A 17,783-nucleotide genomic window follows, 5' to 3' on the forward strand; every position below is an offset into this window, starting at 1 on the left:
CAGAGGCAGTAGTGTGGAGTGGCAGGGTGCTGCTCAGGAGTGGGGCCGGATTGAACTGGATGCCAACCCCACCCCCTTGGGACTACAGAATAGTCAAGTAACTGATAAGAATGCATGTGGTTAATCAAATATTCAATTAATCGATATTTAACAGGGAGGAACGGAAATAGGCCCCACAGTTGCCAGCATGTTCCTGGTTTTACAGATGGCCACTTTGGCCATTGCCAGGAGGAGGTCTCACAACTTTGTGGGGCCACAGTCAAGGTGTGAGAATATAAACAGATGAGGGGAAAAGTGCAGCCAGAACCTCAACAAGAGGTTCTGCAGAAGCCAGAAGAGGGGTTGCAACTTGGTGCATTCCAGATAAGCATGTGCAGGTTTTCCCTCTCACTGCGGAATGGACAGACTTCAGAAAGGGGATGAATCATGCCAAGTATACACCCACATGCATGGCTCCATGAAGGAGCCACCAACTGTTATCCCTGGCAGACCATAGGACCAGGGTGGAATAAAGCTGGCCCACTGGGGGTCCTCACCCTCTCCAAAAGGTAAATAGTTTTGCCATTTGGCGTTGGGTTAGGGAGTGAGGAAATGGGATTTGTGGCTCACGAGTGTGAATAGTTGGCCCCTAAGTGCTATTTGAAAGTGAACTGGCTGCAGTGTATCCAGTCAGCTAAGATTGTGAAGGGAGAAAAGCCAGGGGGCTTTCAGTACAGAAGCCCAATAAAAAGGTCTGGAAGGCCAGTGGTGAAGGGTGGGTGAGGAGCACCCTTTTGCAGGACTTGCTTAAGAAAACCAGAGTTATGTACAGAGAGGTCTGAAGGGTGCAAAGCCCCATGCACTGACCAAGGCACTAAGCCAGGTCCTGCTTGCTCAGGGGCAAGAGTACCAGGCTATTGTTATCTGCTTGTTTCTGTCAGACAAGCCCACAGCTCTCGGCTGCTACGATTTAGCCCCAAAAGTGTGACCCAAGACTAAGGACTGAGTCTGAATACAACAAGGCAGAGTAGCCTCTCTGGACTGGAGAGCAAGGGACCAGTACAGACTTTTTAAAAGAACTGTATGATTTATTTTGCTCATGTACAGAGTGGCTGAGCTAGAGAACATACAGAAGCTTCAGGAAACGACAAAAAAAAATAAATCTTGTTTTATCCTGGGTGCATCAGGAGCAACTGGCAAAGAGTTGTGAAAAGAAGTTTTGAAATGTCACCATCATAGGACGTAGAATACTGACTTTTGAAGAAGTGGCATTTCAAAATGTGGCAAGTCATATGACAACCTTAATGGTGTCAGTTTTAACCTTGCTTTATTTGTTAATGTTTTCATGTTATTCTTTTGCTACCCTTGTGTTTTAGACTCAACAGATGGTAGACTTTGAAAAATTGGATGAATATTCTGCAGCATTTCGAAGTCATGATATTGGATTCTGTTGTCTTGGTACCACAACAGCAAAAGGAGGAGCAGTAAGTGGGGAAAAAAAGCTTAGTTCTAACATTGCAGATGTATTGTACAAACCTCCTTTTTCTCATTCCCTTCTTTCCATCAACATAGAAACAGTAGAACGACTAATATTCCTCCTTCCACTCCCAAATTTAGGAAAACTTGGATGTAGTCATGATTCTAGGTCAAACCTTTACCACTGGGGCCCATGTTTTGTTTCACTTTTGTGAGTGATATTAGTCTTGTGGGGGATTTGTGTTTTTCTAATCTATAGTGTTGAATTTCAGTGCTCTCAGAAATAGAGGATGGAATACGCAACAAAGACAAAAATTCAGAATGCGAATATATAGAACTGTCTACACTTGTAAAAATCCACCTGCCTGTTTGTAACAGCAAGGCAAGTAATAGTTACTTTGGATACGTAAATATTAGCTTCTTTCTTAGTCATCAACATCACTGTAATAAGGTGAAACAAGCAGATTTTATGAATGGGCAAAGGCTGAATTAGTCAATAGATAGAATATTCATCTTGGCTCATCCTTTTCTGACTTCAAAGAAGAAATGTTCATGACCCAATATACAAACAAATGGGCCACTGGAATGCAGCAGGCATACCCAATTCTGCTTGCCAATTGTTGGACATGGAATCCACCATTAAGCAGTTGGTTAACTGTGTTGCTATTTAATATACTGTAATTAATGTATTTTTGCTGTGATTGTTCCATTATGGCTGGCTGCAGAATCAACAAGGATGTATTATGTTGTTGCATGGGGCAAGGGAGGCAAAAGAAAGGTGTAGAAACTTTATTATTACCATTTGGTTTTAACTCGTAGATTAGAAAGTAGAAGATTTGGTGGAAATCCTCATGAAGATCCTAAATCTATGGAGTTTTTTGTGCTAAATATTTGGTCATGTTTAAAGTGTATCTTAAGTCTTTGAGAACTGAGGCCAGTTCAATGCAACATTAAAGACAACAGGCATTTTTAGCTTTATTCACAACTAAAATGCCACATGTTGATGGTAGGGGGAAGAAAGGAGAAAACCCATCTGAATTTAGCAGCTTAGAAAAACGAATGTTTATAATGAGTTTGAGAGCTCAGTGGATTTGTGAAATCATTTGGGATTAACAGGCTATTGATTGCTAATAAAACAATATTTAGCTTTGTCCAGGGTACAGCAGTGAAAAAAAGGTGTGGGCACCTTGTCAAACAGAACCCATTGAGGAGAGATGATGGGTTAAGTGTGGGGGTCTGAGTGGCAGCGTGGGTGCCAGTTCTTCAAGGAGAACTTGTCAGTTGTTAGTAAAGCTAGTGAAAGGAAGGACGCCAGCGTCTGATGGCTGGGGTAGTATTGATGCAAGTTAGCTGACTAATCAGATTGAAAAAGTCCCATGGTATTTATGTCACTTTAATTTTCATCAAACAATTGGAGACGACAGCACTCTATTAAGGAGAGGTTGATCCAGAACTAAAGCTAAATAAATTAGGGTCTCAGTTTAATCAAATTATCCCTTTACTGGCTTTGGATTAACGGAGAGAGACAGCGTCGGTCTAGGGGATTCTGATTGGCTGATTTTTTTTAAGACGCTGATACAAAGAATGAGAGATTTAACACAGACTCAAAATACTCCAAACTATCACTTTAAAAAAAAAGTTGAAATTAATATTTATAAGGATCATTTGTAGTTTGAAGGAAGCTTCTATTTTTTTTAATTAGTTTTGTAAAGGCAAAAATCTTCATTTTTTCTGAAGGACTAAGGTTTTGTCACATTTGCAAAACAAGACACACAACTCTGAAAGCATACCCAGAAATCTAAGAACTATCCTAATACTATCACATGATGTACTGTCTTTCCTACTGGCTGGTGACTGACTTATAGAGGGCTTGTTTAGCCACGTTTAAAATATTCATATTAAGAAAAGATGAAATGTAAGGAATTTACTAAGCCATGGGTTAAATAACTTAAATATTGGCTTCTTTATGTTTTCTGTGTGCTTTCAGATTCTACACTGAGTACCAACAGACCTAACCTGTACATACAGGAGTAGATATTATGGTGTTACTTCAGTAGGAAATTAGGGCTCTCTGTACTCCTCAGGATGTACACAGAATTTTTTAAGATTAGGCCATTAATGAAAAAAACTGAGACCTTAATTTATTTAGAGATTCTGCTGAACTCCAGCAGTAAGACAACCAATCTTTGAATTACTGACTTAGGCTTTGTCCACACTTCCAAATTCAAAGGGCTGCCAGGGCAGTGCTTTAACAGGGCTGTGTGGTCACAGCCCTTTTCCAGTGCTCTAGGTAAAGCACATACGTGAGGAGCATAGCTCCCAGTGCTGGGAGCCCGTTCACACCAGCACTTTACAGCATTGTAATTTGCTGTGCATGGGGGCTTGTGTTTTTTCAAACCCCTAAGCAAGAAAGCTAAAGGAGGCTGCAAGGGAGCTCCTGGGTTATTAAATCCAAACCACTGCTATCTTAAATAAATATATAAAGAATGACCTTAAATCTATCTAGGTTGTTTGCGTTCTCCCCGCCGCCCCTCCACTTGTTGGATGTTCCAGAACTTCATTCTTCTCATAGTTAGAAATTACCCAACCTTAGCTAAGTTAAGTATTAAATGCTTTTCTAAAATGAAGTGCTATGGGATGTCCCATTTAAAAAATGGCAGAGATTTGGAAGAAAACAAAGTCACTGAATTTGGTGTCACTGATAGTTTTGCTTTCTCCTAGCTCACATTTCCCCTCTTCTGTGAATTCTTCTGAACTTGTTCTAATCCAGATAAGTTTTTATCCTAGGATGGACTTGTTTGTGTTGATCGAGATTATGTTTGCATGTCAGCAAAGCTGGCAAAAACTGGTGGTGGTAAACACTTCCTCTTGGTATCTGCTTTTGGAGCTGCTAAGGGCAGCATTTTTTTTATTTTAAAAAACAAGTTTGGTCTAAATCTTATACATTTCTATGTGTATTAGTGAATAATAATAATTAATTATGAGTACTTTTTGTATAGACTATGTGTATAAAGTCAAAATTTCACAATAAATTGTTTAAGCAGCTATCTAAGGACAAGGAGCGCTAGGTTCCTTTGGTTAGTACTACTCATGGCTAAAACTGGAACAGATTCTCATACAGTTCCAGTGATAGAAAATTTAAAAACTAGATTGAATAAGAATTAAAAAACTAGATTGATATGCTACCTGAGACAATCCTGCACTAGCAGATGGATGGGCTAGATAAAGGGACAGATTTTCAAGGTATTTAGACGCCTAAAGCTACAGGTTGGTGCTTCTGAAAAATCCCATTAGGGGTGAGATTCATAGAGGTCTCTCTGCACCTAACTTCCAGATACCATCAGGTATCATTTTTAATGCTACCATTCACAGCTATTACAGTTTGAACTTAGTTGGAATTCAGTGTAATGGTGCAAGTCACCTGAGGTCATCCAACTATTCGTAAGTGCCTAATCGCTGCAGCCAGTACTGTATGTGGGTGGTATTTCTTAGGATTTGCCTCATCCAAGTACTTCAGGATATAGTTCTCTCCCAGAACTCAGAAATCAGTCTTCCCTTCAAAGTTTATCTCTATGATCTTGGCCTCAAACATTCTACAGCCCTATCTCCACGAGGGCTTGGTCCCAGTTACAGCCATTGGTGTCACTGCACTGGTGCAAACCTCTTGTGTAGGCAGACAATGTTGCTATTTGTACTAGTGGTGCTAACCTTTGCTAGAAACTAAGTTTCATTGGCACAATTAGGTTTGACCCAGGGCTAGTCACCAATGGCTGCAACTGGGGCAAATCCCTAAGGCTGTGTCCAGACTCAGGGTTTTTTTCGAAAAAAGTAGCCTTTTTTCGAAAAAACTTCACCTGCGTCTAGACTGCAGCCGCGTTCTTTCGAAATTAAATCGAAAGAACGCGGCTTTTCTTTCGACGGCGGTAAACCTCACTGCACGAGGAAGAACGCCTTCTTTTGAAAGTTCCTCTTTCGAAAGAAGGCGTTCTTGAATGTAAATAGGGCTTCTTCGAAAGAGAGCATCCAGACTCACTGGGTGCTTTCTTTCGAAAAAGCAAGCCGCTTTTTCGAAAGTTCCGCGTGCAGTCTAGATGCTCTCTTTCGAAAGAGGCTTGCAGTCTAGACATAGCCTAATGGAGACAAAGGCTAAAGACTTAAAAAACAAATCAAAAGCAATAGAGAAAACCTTATTAAAGTGATAGAAATGGTCTACAGATCATATCTGGTTGTATACTCAGTAAGACTTAAGAGATGTAGGCATAAATACAATGAGCAACGTCTTACATTTATGAAAAATGCATCCTGTGGTATTAATGTCCCCCTGTGCTTTTAAGATGCTCTTTTTAGGAGAAAAAGGCATTTATTACAAATACAATAGTAAAGCAGCTAGCATATGCTTACATAGACACACAAACAGTCCCTCCAATCGATATAATAGTTACCTGTCCAGAGACTGGATCCCTATATGGTGGCCAACCTGACTGATCACAGGTAGGGAGGAGCGAGGCTCTGTTGGTCTGGACTAATGCTGCAGAATATTGGCTTTCCGTGACAAAGCATCCCCCCTTATAGTAGTTTTCTTTCACTGGGAAACTGCCATGCTATAATCAATCAGGGTATGTCTAGATTACATCCCTCTGTTGCCAGAGGGATGTAAATTAGACATACCGACATTGCAAATGAAGCGGGGATTTAAATCTCCCGTGCTTCATTTGAATAAAAATGGCCACCGCATTTTGCCGAGTCAGCAGTTTGTCGGCAAAAAGCGACTGTCAAGACGCAGATCGGGCAACAAAGAAAGCCTTTGTCGGCCGATCCTGTAAACCTCATTTTAGAAGGCATACAGGCTCGGGATGTATTCTAGACATACCCTCACTGTTTGACGAACGCTTGTTTTATTAAGTTGTTCTCATATCACAGCTATCTTGTCCCAATTGATAGGTACTTGCCTTATTTTTTTAAAGTCATCAATCTGCCCTTCATCCACACCTCAATAGGATATACAGCAATCTCCTTGTGCTTTTCGTCTGTCCTTAGCTCCACCCTAGAACATCGGGACCAGTGATGGCTTTCACACTAATCTTCTAACACACATTCCTCATTCTGCATTCTCAAACAAAAATTTCACAATTGCTTATGTAAAAGCAGATCTAGTACAAAAAATATTCTTACACTTTTAAATTAAAGAAGAAAACAATCCTAACAGTAAAAGCGTGACAATAGTGACAAAATAGACCCTTTTGGTCTAGTCCTGCTTTAACATTAATAACAAACACAAACAGCCCACTTAATGCATTTTTATCAACAACACTACGCTGTTCCTTTCTACAGGTCAGAAAGAATGACTGAAAAGATGCACTGAAGGACATTACATCATATAAAGCTACATTTTAGCTACTTGGCTACACCATATCCTTTGCCTTTCTTCCTGGACAAGCATTTGCCTACAGCTGGGATAACTTCTGCTTGTTCCAAGACTTGCCTTCCTTCAGCTCTGACCCTTGGCTCCATTTCATGGCTGAATTTGTCATTCTGATTCCTGCTTTGACCATTAGGCCTAACCATCCACGTCCTGGTCAAATACACCCCCCTCAAAGGATGTACCAAATGTTTCTGCATGTGCTATAGGATGGTCCTGTGAGTACCATCAAAGCCCTTCTCAATGTAGAGTTGCCATTGCCATTATAAACTTTGTAGAGTGAAGAACTGGTCTGTGCATCCATGCCCTTTCTAAAAACCAGCTTGCTCTTTCCTGAGAGCGCTATCAGTTGCTTCTGATATATGCTAAACTATGATCTTGAACGATACTTTGCTTGACACAGATAAAAGTGTGATACCATGCCAGTTATTTCAATCACAGAGAGCTCCTTTCTTTGGTATCTTCACTATAACCCCATTGGTCCACTCATCTGGCACTTTTCCCCTTTCCCAGACTGATGAAAAAAGAGGAGCCAGCAGAGGTGCTACTAACTCAGGATTTATCTTGAACAATTCTGCATTCAAGTTATCCTTGCCAGGAGCTTTTCCATTTTTTAAGGATTTGATGGCTTGGATGATTGCCTCCTTATTTGGGGTGTCTCTTGATATCAAGGTCTTCTGCTTCCTCTTTAGGTGGCTCCCTGTTCAGCAGTTCTTTGAAATGTTGTTTTTTCTTTTTTTAGTAGGCGGCCTTTTCCCTGATAAGTGTTTGTTGGTGTCTGACTTTACCATGGATATGTTGCGTCATTTTGTAGACAGCTCTTTGTTAACTATGGGCAGCTGCATCCTCTACTTGTGTTACCAGATTACCAATATGTCCTTTGTCCACTCTTAGAAGGCATTTAGCCTTCCCTTGTGTCTTGCTATGCTGCTTGTGGTATTCATCCTTAAAATTCTGGGATTTTGCATCTAAAACATTTTTCTTCAGATCTCCTCTGGTTCCCATGTGCTGAATGTAATCCACTGAATGACTGTGCTAGCTCTGAAAACAAGTAATTGTCAGCCTTACATTTGAAGTTACAGAGACAGGACTCTTACATTTTTTATATTTTTTCTATTCTTTAAATTGATCCTATGTAAAGTATGAATGGTTGACATATTAATTCCTATCACATTCTTCCAAAAGTTATAGAAATCTTACTTTCCCTTCACACAAGTGTTAACAAAAAGGGAGGGAATTTTATTTTGTCGCTTTATATCAACCTAATTCATACTTCTGTGTTACAGGAGTGGGAGTCAAGTGACTTGAGTGTTACTCGCAGCTCTGCAGTTGAGTCCCTATATTACCTTGGCATGTCAGTTAACCTCTCTGTTCTCCAGTCTGTAAAAGGGGCATGGTTATAGTTATTCATCTTCTGAGATACTTGGGGATCTCTGAAAGAAAAATGCTGTGTAACTCAGATCTTCAGAGACTGAAAAGTCTCTCCTCAAGCTTTCTCATAGAAGAGCTCTGGCATAAGAACTGTCATGTCCCTGATCTAATAAATAATCCATCTTATCTAGTGTCTCATCTCCAGCACTAGCCAGAACTGAATGCTTCAAAGGAAGATGCAAGAAATCCCTTAATAGATAATTATGGAGTAACTTGCTCAGTGGATTAAAAGCTTCAGAGAATTAGCCGAGTTAGTCTGTAACTGGAAAAACTTAAAAACAATGAATAGTCTAGCAGCACCTTAGAGACTAACAAAATATATAGATGGCATCATGAGCTTTAGTGGGCACAATACACTTCTTGGCTATGTCTAGACTGGCCCCTAATTCCGGAAAAGTCATGCAAAGCAGGTAAGTCAGAATAGGGAAATCCGCGGGGGATTTAAATATCCCCCGCGGGATTTAAATAAACATGTCTGCCGCTTTTTTTCCGGCTTGGGGAAAAGCCGGAAAAAAGCATCTAGACTGGCGTGATCCTCCGGAATAAAGCCCTTTTCCTGAGGATCTCTTATTCCTACTTTCAAGACGCTTTTTTCCGGCTTTTCCCCAAGCTGGAAAAAAAGCGGCGGACATGTTTATTTAAATCCCCCGCGGATTTCCCTATTCTGACTTACCTGCTTTGCATGACTTTTCCGGAATTAGGGGCCAGTCTAGACGTAGCCCTTCAGAAGAAAACAAATTATTTTCAGCCTTACATTTGAAGTTTCAGACGTGCGTTGAGCCCACAAAAGCTCATGATACTGTCAACATGTTTTGTTAGTCTCTAAAGAGCTGCAAGACTATTCATTATTAAAGTTTTTGCTCATTGGAGAAATTCTTATTAATTTATGTCTATTAGTAGCTTGTTTGCACCCTGAAACATTAGTGTGTTTAAATTTTTATACACTTTTATACTGTATAATGTAGGTGTGGATGTGCTATTTCTTTTTATATCTAATCCTTTTCATGACTCTCACTAAAATCTTATTTTTCAATTGTAGGTAGTAGCAATGAACATGACAGGTTAACTATGTGATTGTAATTTGACTACACAGATTTTGTACAAATAGAATAGATTCCAAACAAGCAACATATATATTTGCTGTTTTAAAAAGTTTAATTTCACAAAGCTAAAAGCAATTATGAGCCAAATCAACTGAGATATCATTTACATTTTCCTGTTTAAATTCTAAGGGTGCATCTACACTGCACTATAGCTTGAAATAAGATATGCAATTTGAGCTATGCAAATTTTGTATCTTATTTCGATCTTATCTTGAAATAGCTTATTTTGTAATTTGGCGCGATCTACACAGCATCAAATTTTGGAATAATTTGCTAATCCGAAATGTCCCTTACTACTCATGGAATGGGGTTACAGGGTGTGATAGGGCATCTGCCCTGCACTGCCACTTTAAGGTGACCCAGCCTTGCAAGGGTGAGGGCTGGAGCCATGGAGCAAGAAGCTGCAGCAGAGAGCTGCCAATTAGGGCCCAGCTGCGGGCTGTATAAATAAGGGCTCCAGGAGCGAGGAAGGAAGAGAGATTCTTGCTCTGGCTGGGGAGCAGGTGGGACCTAGCTGCCAGGGAAGCTAGAAGCTTCCTGATTTAGAATAAAGCTGGGGAAGCTCTGGGCAGGCAAGCTCCCAGGCTGCAGGACCTGAAGCAAGGCCTCAGGGCACTAGGGCTGTGGGGAGGCAGAGGCAAAAGCAGTAGGTCCACACCCCTTTGCCAGTGCTGAATGGCCAGTTTGCCCTTGTGGCAGAGGCTAGATGAACACTAGCAGTGGGACATTGAGGCGAGGTGGGCATAGGGGGATTGAGGGTCCCCAAAGGGGGAGGACTCCAGATGCCCAAAAAGCTACAATCCAAGACTACAATGATAAATCAAAAAAGGATTCAGCCTGACTTAGAAGGAAGTGAAAGAAGTGATAATATATCACTTGGAAATATTAAAATTTCATTGGTAAATGTGGATAAACATGAACATACAAAACAATGAAAAAATGTTCCATGGATAATAGGAAATTACAGATAAAGAAAAAGAAAAGTGCTGCTTGAGAACTTCATAGCTTGATTTAAGGCTAAAATTTTGACTTGATTTTTCTCTTGCAATCAGTAGGCAGCTTTAACTTCTTGAAACTGTGTCTACTATCCTTTAATATCTGACTCTCCAATGTCCTTCAAGTGTGAACATGTAAATAAATAAAATAGGAAAGAAATGCTTAAAACACATTATTTTGCACAGCTGTGAAAATTTAATAGATAAAAATGTGAAGCTTAAATAAATTTCAACATTATCCATCAAAATTACAATTCCTCATCACCATTCTGTCAAGTTTCTCTCTATATATTATATATAAACAAATAGTAAAAAGGGGAAGTTGACTTCAGTGAATATAAATTAGAAGCTAGGAGTTGTAGAAAATGAATAAGGGACACAAAAAGACAAAGAGAAATCTCTGGCCAGCAGAGTTAAGGACAAGAAGAACTCTTCTAAAAAGTATATTAGGAACAAAGGAAATCCTACCAAATGGTAGCTTCATGGGGTAGCCAAGTTAGTCTGTTACAGAAAAAAACTGGTAGCACTTTATAGACTAACAAAACATGTAGATGCTATCATCTTCATGTTTTGTTAGTCTATAAAGCGCTACCAGACCATTTGTTGTTTTTTTCTACCAAATGGTATTTGTCTAATATTAGCTGAGAATGATAGAATTGTCAATAATAATGCAGAAAAGGCAGAAAGGTTGAATACTTTTATTCTATGTTTGAGAAAAAGATGATTTAATCATATTATATCATGATGATCAACTACTTTCCATTCTAACAGTAACTCAGGAGAATGTTGAACAGCAGCTACTAAAGTTAGCTACAGGTATTTTGTAATGATTATGTTCAGATTACTTTCATTCAAGACCTTTTAAAAAGCTGGCTTAGGAGCTTTCTTTAGTATTAATGTTAATTTTCAGTAAATCTTAGAGCACTGGAGAATTTCCAGAGGACTAGAAGAAAGCTAATGTTACATTAATATTTAAATAGATGTGACCAGTGCTTTTTTTTGTAAAACAAAAAACCCAAAAATGTCAGGGGAGGGGGGAATTTGTCGAGGGGAAAAAAATATCCACACCTGGGAGGTTGGGGCTGAAATGCGGTCATGGACCCTTTAATTGCCGTGTGTCCCCATCCGGTGTGGTGTGAGTGCTCCCCGGGCCGGCTGGGGGCTGTGCCGGACGAAAGCGGCGACTGCTTCCAAAAATAGGTGATGGTATGCTATACCGGTGTTTACCATCACAAAAAACCCACGAGATTTGACAAGATGGATCAGCACTTCGATCATTGTAGCCTCTGTTAGTTCTGCCAGGAACAGATGACTGGATAATTAGCTAATCAGAAGTAAAGGCTGAGGAGGAAAAGAACTAATTAGTCCTTACAGTGGGGTGGGCAATAATTTTTGATGGGGGACCACTCCCAAGTTTTTGGAAAATGGTTGACGGCCACATTCTTCCATGGTATTAAAGGAGGAGATGCAGGGTCTGGAATGGAGATTGGGTGCAGAAGGAAGCTTGGGGCAAGAGATTGGGGTGCAGAAGGGAGAATGAAGTCTGGGAGGGAGTTTGGGTGAAGGAGGTGTGTGATGGGGTGGACTAAGCCCTGATGCTGCCTACAGGAGGCCGGATGCCTTGTCACACCCCATCCCATCAAGAGGAGCAGAAATGAGGTCCTACAGGCAGGATAGAGTGGCAGCCAATCAAGACCCAGCAGACCAGTATAAAAGAAGGTACTGGGCAAGGGCCTGGCAGTTCCTCAGAGGAGCTTGACCCTGGCAGATCTATATACTGACTGGGAGACCAGCAGTACTATGGACAGCGCCAAGTGAAACTGAACTTAGACCTGGGTAAGGCCTAGGTCCAGTGGCCAACAACTGGCCACAAGACTAATACAAGAACTGATGGCACCATGGACAGGGCTCATCAGGTCCTAGCCTCAGAACCTTGAAGATGACCAGACAAGGCAGCATCCAGGGGGAAGCGACCCATGGAGTAAGGAAAATACCAGAAGACCAGGCAAAGACGTTATGTGACATCCTTTTGCACAGAGGGGCACTCACAAGCTGGTGGACCCCATTACAAGGTGGTTGTGACCTAGGGCGGGGAACTGTGGTGCAGGGTTTTGAGATGTAACCCTACGGTTGGAGGGGATTGTCATCTCTGGCAGAAGATGGGGTGCCAGATCTGGGAGGGGGTATGGGTGCATGTGGAGTAGTGGAGCAGGAGTGTGGGGCAGAGCGTTGGGGAAGGGAGGGGCTGAGGTGCAGGAGGAAGGTTCTCTCCAGGAGACTTACCAGTCTGCCTGAAGAGCTAACAGCTTGCAGAGCTTAAAATGTTTCTGCCTGTTCAGCAATGTGTTTGAGTGAGTGAGTAGGAGGGTTGTGTTTTGTGGCTGCCTGTTATTCAAACAGGGTGCTCTCATTGGACAGTGTCTGTCCAGAAACCAGCCAATGGGATTGTGCTGGGGGTGGGAGCAGTGTCTGAATCTTCCCTCTTCCCCTCTGAACTCAAAGAGAAAGTGCCCTGCAGCTGCATTTCTGAGCAGCGTGAGGGGCTGCGGGGCAAGCAGGGAAGCCTGTCTGGGGTTCCCCACAGCCTCCAGGGGCCAGATTCAGTGGCTTAGCTGTATTTTGCCTAGGCCTGCCTTAGATGAGAAACCTAAGAGATAGGAAGGAAGTGTTATGAGGGAAGATAAGGAGTAGCTTAGCTTGGAATGAAGGTGCTTCTAACACAGAGTGTGATAGAGAGCAAATGAATGACTATTTTCCTCTTAGGGCCCTAGCAAAGAATTGTTGAGATGTTGTAAAGGATCAAATGGTGATATTGCACTGGAGTAAGTGTTTGAGTTTAGAATAAAATACAGCCTGCACACAAGGCAAAAGTGAATCTGAGAAGTTCCTGGGGCATCAGAGGATGGGGAGAGGCTCCGTTACAACAAGGAAAGCAGGATGATCTGGATAACTATAGGCCTGCAATCTGCATCGGTTCAGACAGATTAAGGGAATGGCTGATACAGAACATGATTAATGCAGAATTAAAGAAGAGTAATTTAATTAATGCCAATCAACATAGTTTTATGAAAATAGTCAGACTTGATATGCTTCTTATGAGATTACAGATTTGGTTGATAAAGATCATACAGGTTGAACTTCTCCAGTCTGGCACCCTAACAGAAAGCTTTTCCTAGTGTCCAATCTAAACCTCCCATGCTGCAATTTAAGCCCATCGATTCTTGACCTATCGTACGAGGTTAAGGAGAAAAAAAATGTTCCCTCCTCCTTGTAACACTCTTTTAGGTCCTTGAAAGATGTTCTGCTGAGCACCATTCTCTGGATGGCTTTTAACATCCAGGATCAAATTCCACTATCCAAGAAGTAGAGGCATCCCAGAGGCAGATCCCCTATTACATGGGTGCATCGAGTCTGTTCCAATGTTGAACTCTCGGCCTCTCAAGCCCTTGCTGCCACTGTTCAGCTAAGTGTTGAAAAAGCAGAAATAGGAGTGTCTAATTTATTAAATACATGAATAGGGAAGGTAAATCAATCGTGCTTTGACTTGTCCCTAGCCTATGTTTGCCAAAAGCTGGGAATAGGAGATAAAGGATGGATCACTTGATGCTTACTTGTTCATTCCTTCTGAAGTGCTTGGTATTAGCCACTGTTGAAAGACAGGATACTGGGCTAGGTGGACCATTCATCTGACCCAGTATAGCTGTTCTTATGTATCCTCTTGTTTGTCCCCTTTGTAAACTAACTGACCCTAATATATTTTGTCTCATCACATGTAAATCTTGTCATGCCTCTAAACCCTGTAATTGATTCTGAACTCCTATTTCAATATAGCGCTAACTTTTAACTCCTAGTTCATTAGCTCAAAGGACTTTTAATTTGCACATAGCTTCTGTTCTATAAAATTTGAGGAGTTTAAAGATTAGGCATTGAGATTTATCTAATTGTATAGCACCGAACACCATAGTATCTATATATTGTCATTTGCATTGCAATAGTATAGAGATGTAGGGCTGCAGAATGAAATTGCCCTTTTAATAAATTATATCTACCAATGTGACATTACATACGTAACCTCATGAATTACAGCCCAATTTTTATGAATAGGACTTGGATTAATATGTTGGTAACCTATTAATCTGTTGTAACTTTTTCTGGAACTTTTTTATATATGATAACTGTAACCCCATTTTAAACTTTGTACTGCCTTAACTCTGTTGAAAGTTAGGTGTGTGTCTATGTAAAAGTGTGAATGTGAGTGTGTGTGTGTAAAGGAATCAGTCTCTGAAGCCAGCCTGTCCCTAATGAAAGACAATCCCTGCCCCAGTTTACAATTTTTTTAAAAAAGGAGACAACAAAGGCATGAAACTAATTTGGCCGGGGGAAAGAAGGAGTGGGCAACAGTAATAATACTAACTGCAGGAGCAATTTGTGTATAGAATTTGTTTTGGGATTTTTTTTAATTGTTGGGAGATAAAAAAGCAGATTGATAATAGTAACCTGTGGAGTATTAACACTAAGGGTACTCTAGACTACATGCCTCTGTCGCCAGAGGCATGTAGATTAGGCTACCAGACATAGTAAAATGAAGCGGCGATTTAAATAATCGCCGCTTCATTTAAATTTACATGGCTGCCACGCTGAGCCGACAAACAGCTGATCAGCTGTTTGTCAGCTCAGCGCGATAGTCTGGACGCGCGGGTGTCGACATCAAAGGTATTTGTCGACCACCCAGGTATGCCTCCTGGGATGAGGTTTACCTGGGTGGTCGACAAATACCTTTGATGTCGACACCCGCGCGTCCAGGCTATCGCGCTGAGCCGACAAACAGCTGATCAGCTGTTTGTCGGCTCAGCGCGGCAGCCATGTAAATGTAAATGAAGCGGCGATTATTTAAATCGCCGCTTCATTTTACTATGTCTGGTAGCCTAATCTACATGCCTCTGGCGACAGAGGCATGTAGTCTAGACGTACCCTAAGTCCTAAAAGTCTTATGCTCTCAAGGTTGAATAATCTTGAATCAGGATTGTATTACAATACTTTAAGCATGCTAGCATGATGAGTAGTAGCTTGGGGTTCTTTTTAAACAAGTGATGGATTTTTTTGTTTAGGGTGAAGAAGTTAAAATTGAAGAACTGAACTTTGATCACTACCCTATATTTAGACCCGCATAGCTGCTTGTTTAAGTGTGAGTGGAAACTGTGTTTGCTGTCTATTACCTATTCTTAATTGGGTTCTCTCTTTTTAAAGATTGATTTGATGTGACAGAAAATAGTCACACCCATTAGAATGGTGTGCTATAAAAATTCTGGGTTGCCTCTCTCATGTGATGTCTATTACTGCACTTTCTGTGCCTGCGTCAACATTAGCAAGAGCTATAGTGAACAGTACAGTAGTCCCGAGCGACAAGGAAGTGGAGGTATTAGAGAACAAAGATACTGTATCCACATGATTGGAAACCAAGATGAAACAAAGACCAACTAAATGGTGTGATATTTTTAGATATTGTGTGCTTCTGCCTCTCCCAAAGAGCATCCCCAATTCCTATTTCAGGATCTGGAAAAAGCTTGGAATGCAGTAAAATTTCGTTAAATGTTTTTTATTTCTTTCTCCTGCACCAAGATTATGAAATAATAATCCATTACATTGTAAATCACACTGTACCATGCAAATCTTTTTAGAAAGTTTATGAGATTGTAACAATAATAGCATTTTTTTCAGCTGTATTGAATTAAAATGACACTTTTGCTTCAAATTTAATAATTTCCATCCAGTATGTTACAGGCATCCATCCAAATGAACAGGTGCTTTACATTTATTAAACAGTATTTTAACATATGAAATAAGAAAAAGACAAGACTGTGTGTCACATTCAGTCTGTTATTCTCAGATCCAAACATTAGCAAAGGGTCTGCAATGGAGCAAAGACTATGCAATCAGTGACCCCTTGGACCTTCACTGCGGGGGGGAGAATTTCAGTGTAATACAAAGAAGCTGCTGTCACTAGTTTTGCTGCTGTCAGCTAGAGGACCATTTGGAGAATGGCTGCTGTCGAATTTGTGCCTGTGATTATGTTATTGACTAAGTGTAGAGAGGAAAAAAATAATGTACATAACGATTTAAAGTAATCTATGTTTATTGCAACCAAGCTTTGCTCCATCAAGTTGGAAATGTTTGGTTTGTGAAGGGTTCTTATGTAGATTAATTAACCAAAAAAAAAAAAATGTTTCCAAGGGGTTTCAACTGTTTCCTACTTTTATTATTCATTAGTATACTTTATATTGGACAAACTTAATAGAAAAAAATTCTTATCAGTAACAAAATTCCCTGGGCTAGATTTTGATAAGCAATGTTTGAAGACTTATCTGAGGAAGTGGGTTGTGCCCACGAAAGCTCATGACACCATCTACATGTTTTGTTAGTCTTTAAGGCGCTGCTACACTATTCATTGCTTTTTTAATGGTTGAAGTTACTATTAATTACACCTCAAAGTTTTCACAATCAGAGAGAAGGGCCCAAAAGAGAACTGCTAAAATCAAATCCCTTCAAACCTCATTGGGATTGTGTGTTTTTATGCTAAACCAGATTGTGGTTTTGGCATTGGGTCAGATCTAAAAGTTAAGAGGCCAATTTTCTGGTTCTGTTTTCAGTGTCACCAAAATGATGTGACTTCTTCACAGATGATTTTTTGCCCAAGATGATAGAAATTCAGAGTGACTTCTATGATTCTGTAACTGGATAATTTGAACTAAAAGCCACTCAGAATCTAATCTGAATCCAGACAGGTTTTCTTAAAGGTAATATATTCATATATAAACTGTTCTCATTGCTATTGTATTTGAGCCCCTTCCTTCCTAAAATAGATTTAGGAAAGAGAAGAAGAAAGCCAGGTTCTGGAGGGGATACTAAAATTCCTGGGCTAGATTCTGTTCTGTTATATCACTGTAAATCTAGAATAATGCCATTGAAAGTAGTTGAGGTATCCTAGATTTGTAGTGCTTGTAACTGTAGTCAATGTTCTTAGTTCATTATTAATTTGTGTGATATGATTGTTATAACATATATATTTTGTGTGTATTTATAGGATTATAAAAGTATAAGATAGGCCTCTCACGTCAACTCTTCTACTTGACTCAGTGCTTGACTGAAACTCAATCTATCTCCCATTGAAACCAGCTGGAATCTTTCCACTGATTTGAATAGGAATTGGACCAAGCTCCAATGTGCAGTGAAGCACACAGAGGAAAGGAGGAGCTGAAATCACTCCATCCCCCTGAAGTAATCAGTGTATGCCCTCAAGCATTTGACTCAATCACTTAATTAAAGAGTACATAATTACAAATATTAATATGGGCCATGAAATTATTTCTTTCCCTTTAAATA

At 40.4% G+C, this 17,783-nt stretch overlaps 1 protein-coding gene and 1 long non-coding RNA gene across 2 annotated transcripts in view; one reads left to right on the forward strand and one right to left on the reverse strand.

Annotated features, from left to right (window-relative positions):
* The window catches only part of LOC142829175 (uncharacterized), a 59,725-nt gene that overhangs the window by 33,347 nt on the left and 8,595 nt on the right, over positions 1-17,783 (reverse strand). The gene's annotated exons all lie outside the window — the stretch shown is intronic.
* HTATIP2 (HIV-1 Tat interactive protein 2) lies at positions 974-16,511 on the forward strand. The gene is given in 7 exon segments (XM_089778250.1): positions 974-1,203; positions 1,205-1,262; positions 1,356-1,463; positions 4,243-4,407; positions 9,345-9,366; positions 11,118-11,219; positions 15,689-16,511. Coding segments are annotated over 7 exon segments (744 nt in total). The 5' UTR covers positions 974-1,078; the 3' UTR covers positions 15,853-16,511.

Source organism: Pelodiscus sinensis, chromosome 5 (genome assembly GCF_052426305.1).
Source record: "Pelodiscus sinensis isolate ZL-2025 chromosome 5, ASM5242630v1, whole genome shotgun sequence".
Classification (NCBI taxonomy): domain Eukaryota; kingdom Metazoa; phylum Chordata; order Testudines; family Trionychidae; genus Pelodiscus; species Pelodiscus sinensis.